This window comes from Eimeria mitis, genomic scaffold (genome assembly GCF_000499745.2).
Source record: "Eimeria mitis Houghton genomic scaffold, Emh_scaff1674, whole genome shotgun sequence".
In the NCBI taxonomy this organism is placed as follows: domain Eukaryota; phylum Apicomplexa; class Conoidasida; order Eucoccidiorida; family Eimeriidae; genus Eimeria; species Eimeria mitis.
The window spans coordinates 5,289-6,257 of record NW_013569990.1 but is presented as its reverse complement, the minus strand read 5'-3'; the positions used below and the strand labels follow the sequence as shown (position 1 = coordinate 6,257).

Sequence of the window (969 nt, the reverse complement as noted above, 5' to 3'; positions counted from 1 at the left end):
TGCTGCTGCTGCTGCTGCTGCTGCTGCTGCTGCTGGTGCTGCTGCTGCTGCTGCTGCTGTTGGTGCTGCTACTGCTGCTGGTGGTGGTGGTGGTGCTGCTGCTGGTGCGGCTTCTGCTGCTGTTGGTGCTGCTACTGCTGGTGGTTGTGGTGGTGGTGGTGCTGCTGCTGCTGCTGGTGCTGCTGCTGCTGCTGGTGCTACTACCGCTACTGCTGCTGTTGTTGTTGTTGTTGTTGTTGTTGTTGCTGCTGTTGTTGTTGTTGCTGCTGCTACTGTTGCTACTGCTACTGCTGCTGTTGCTGCTGCTGCTGCTGCTGCTGCTGCTGCTGCTGCTGCAGGTCTGGGGGCGATCACTTTGAGGCGGTGACGTTTGACGTGTCTGTGCCTCCTTTGCTGCTGCTGCACTGCATGCAGCAGCACACGGTTTGCTGCTGCTTGCTGCAGCAGCGGCAGCAGATATACGGTTGCTGCTGTCTTCGTTTTGTGTCTTTTTCTTTTTTTTATTTATTATTAAATGAGCTGCTGCAGCCTTTTTATTTATTTCAGTTTGCTGCTGTTCTTGTTTGGGTTGCTGATGATTACTATATTTATGCTGCTGTTGTTGCTGCTGTTACATTTGCTTCCACTATCCTAGACGTCATCAATCAAAGGTCAGCTGCTGCTGCTGCTGCTGCTGCTGCTGTTGCTGTTGCTGTTGCTGTTGCTGCTGCTGCTGCTGCTGCTGCTGTTGTTGCTGCTGGTTTTGGTTTTTTTTTGCTGCTGCTGGCGTTGCTGCTGCTACTGCTGCTTCTACTATTCTTGATGCCACCAATCAGATGTCAGCTGCTGCTGCTGCTGCTGCTGCTGCAGCAGCTGCTGCTGCTGCTGGTCTTGCTGCTGCTGCTGCTGTTGATGTTGGTGATGTTGCTGTCGTTATTGCTTCTGCTGCTGATACCTCATTGCTCATCGAACTCCCCACCCTGCTGTGTT

General features: G+C 52.9%; 1 protein-coding gene across 1 annotated transcript in view; it reads right to left on the bottom strand.

Moving 5' to 3' along the window:
• The window catches only part of EMH_0041550 (uncharacterized protein), a gene marked incomplete at both ends in the record, with an annotated part of 2,690 nt that overhangs the window by 1,269 nt on the left and 452 nt on the right, over positions 1 to 969 (bottom strand). The window contains one exon of the mRNA XM_013495637.1: positions 3 to 404. Within this exon, the coding sequence (XP_013351091.1) occupies positions 3 to 404 (402 nt within the window). The remainder of the gene's footprint in view (positions 1 to 2; positions 405 to 969) is intronic.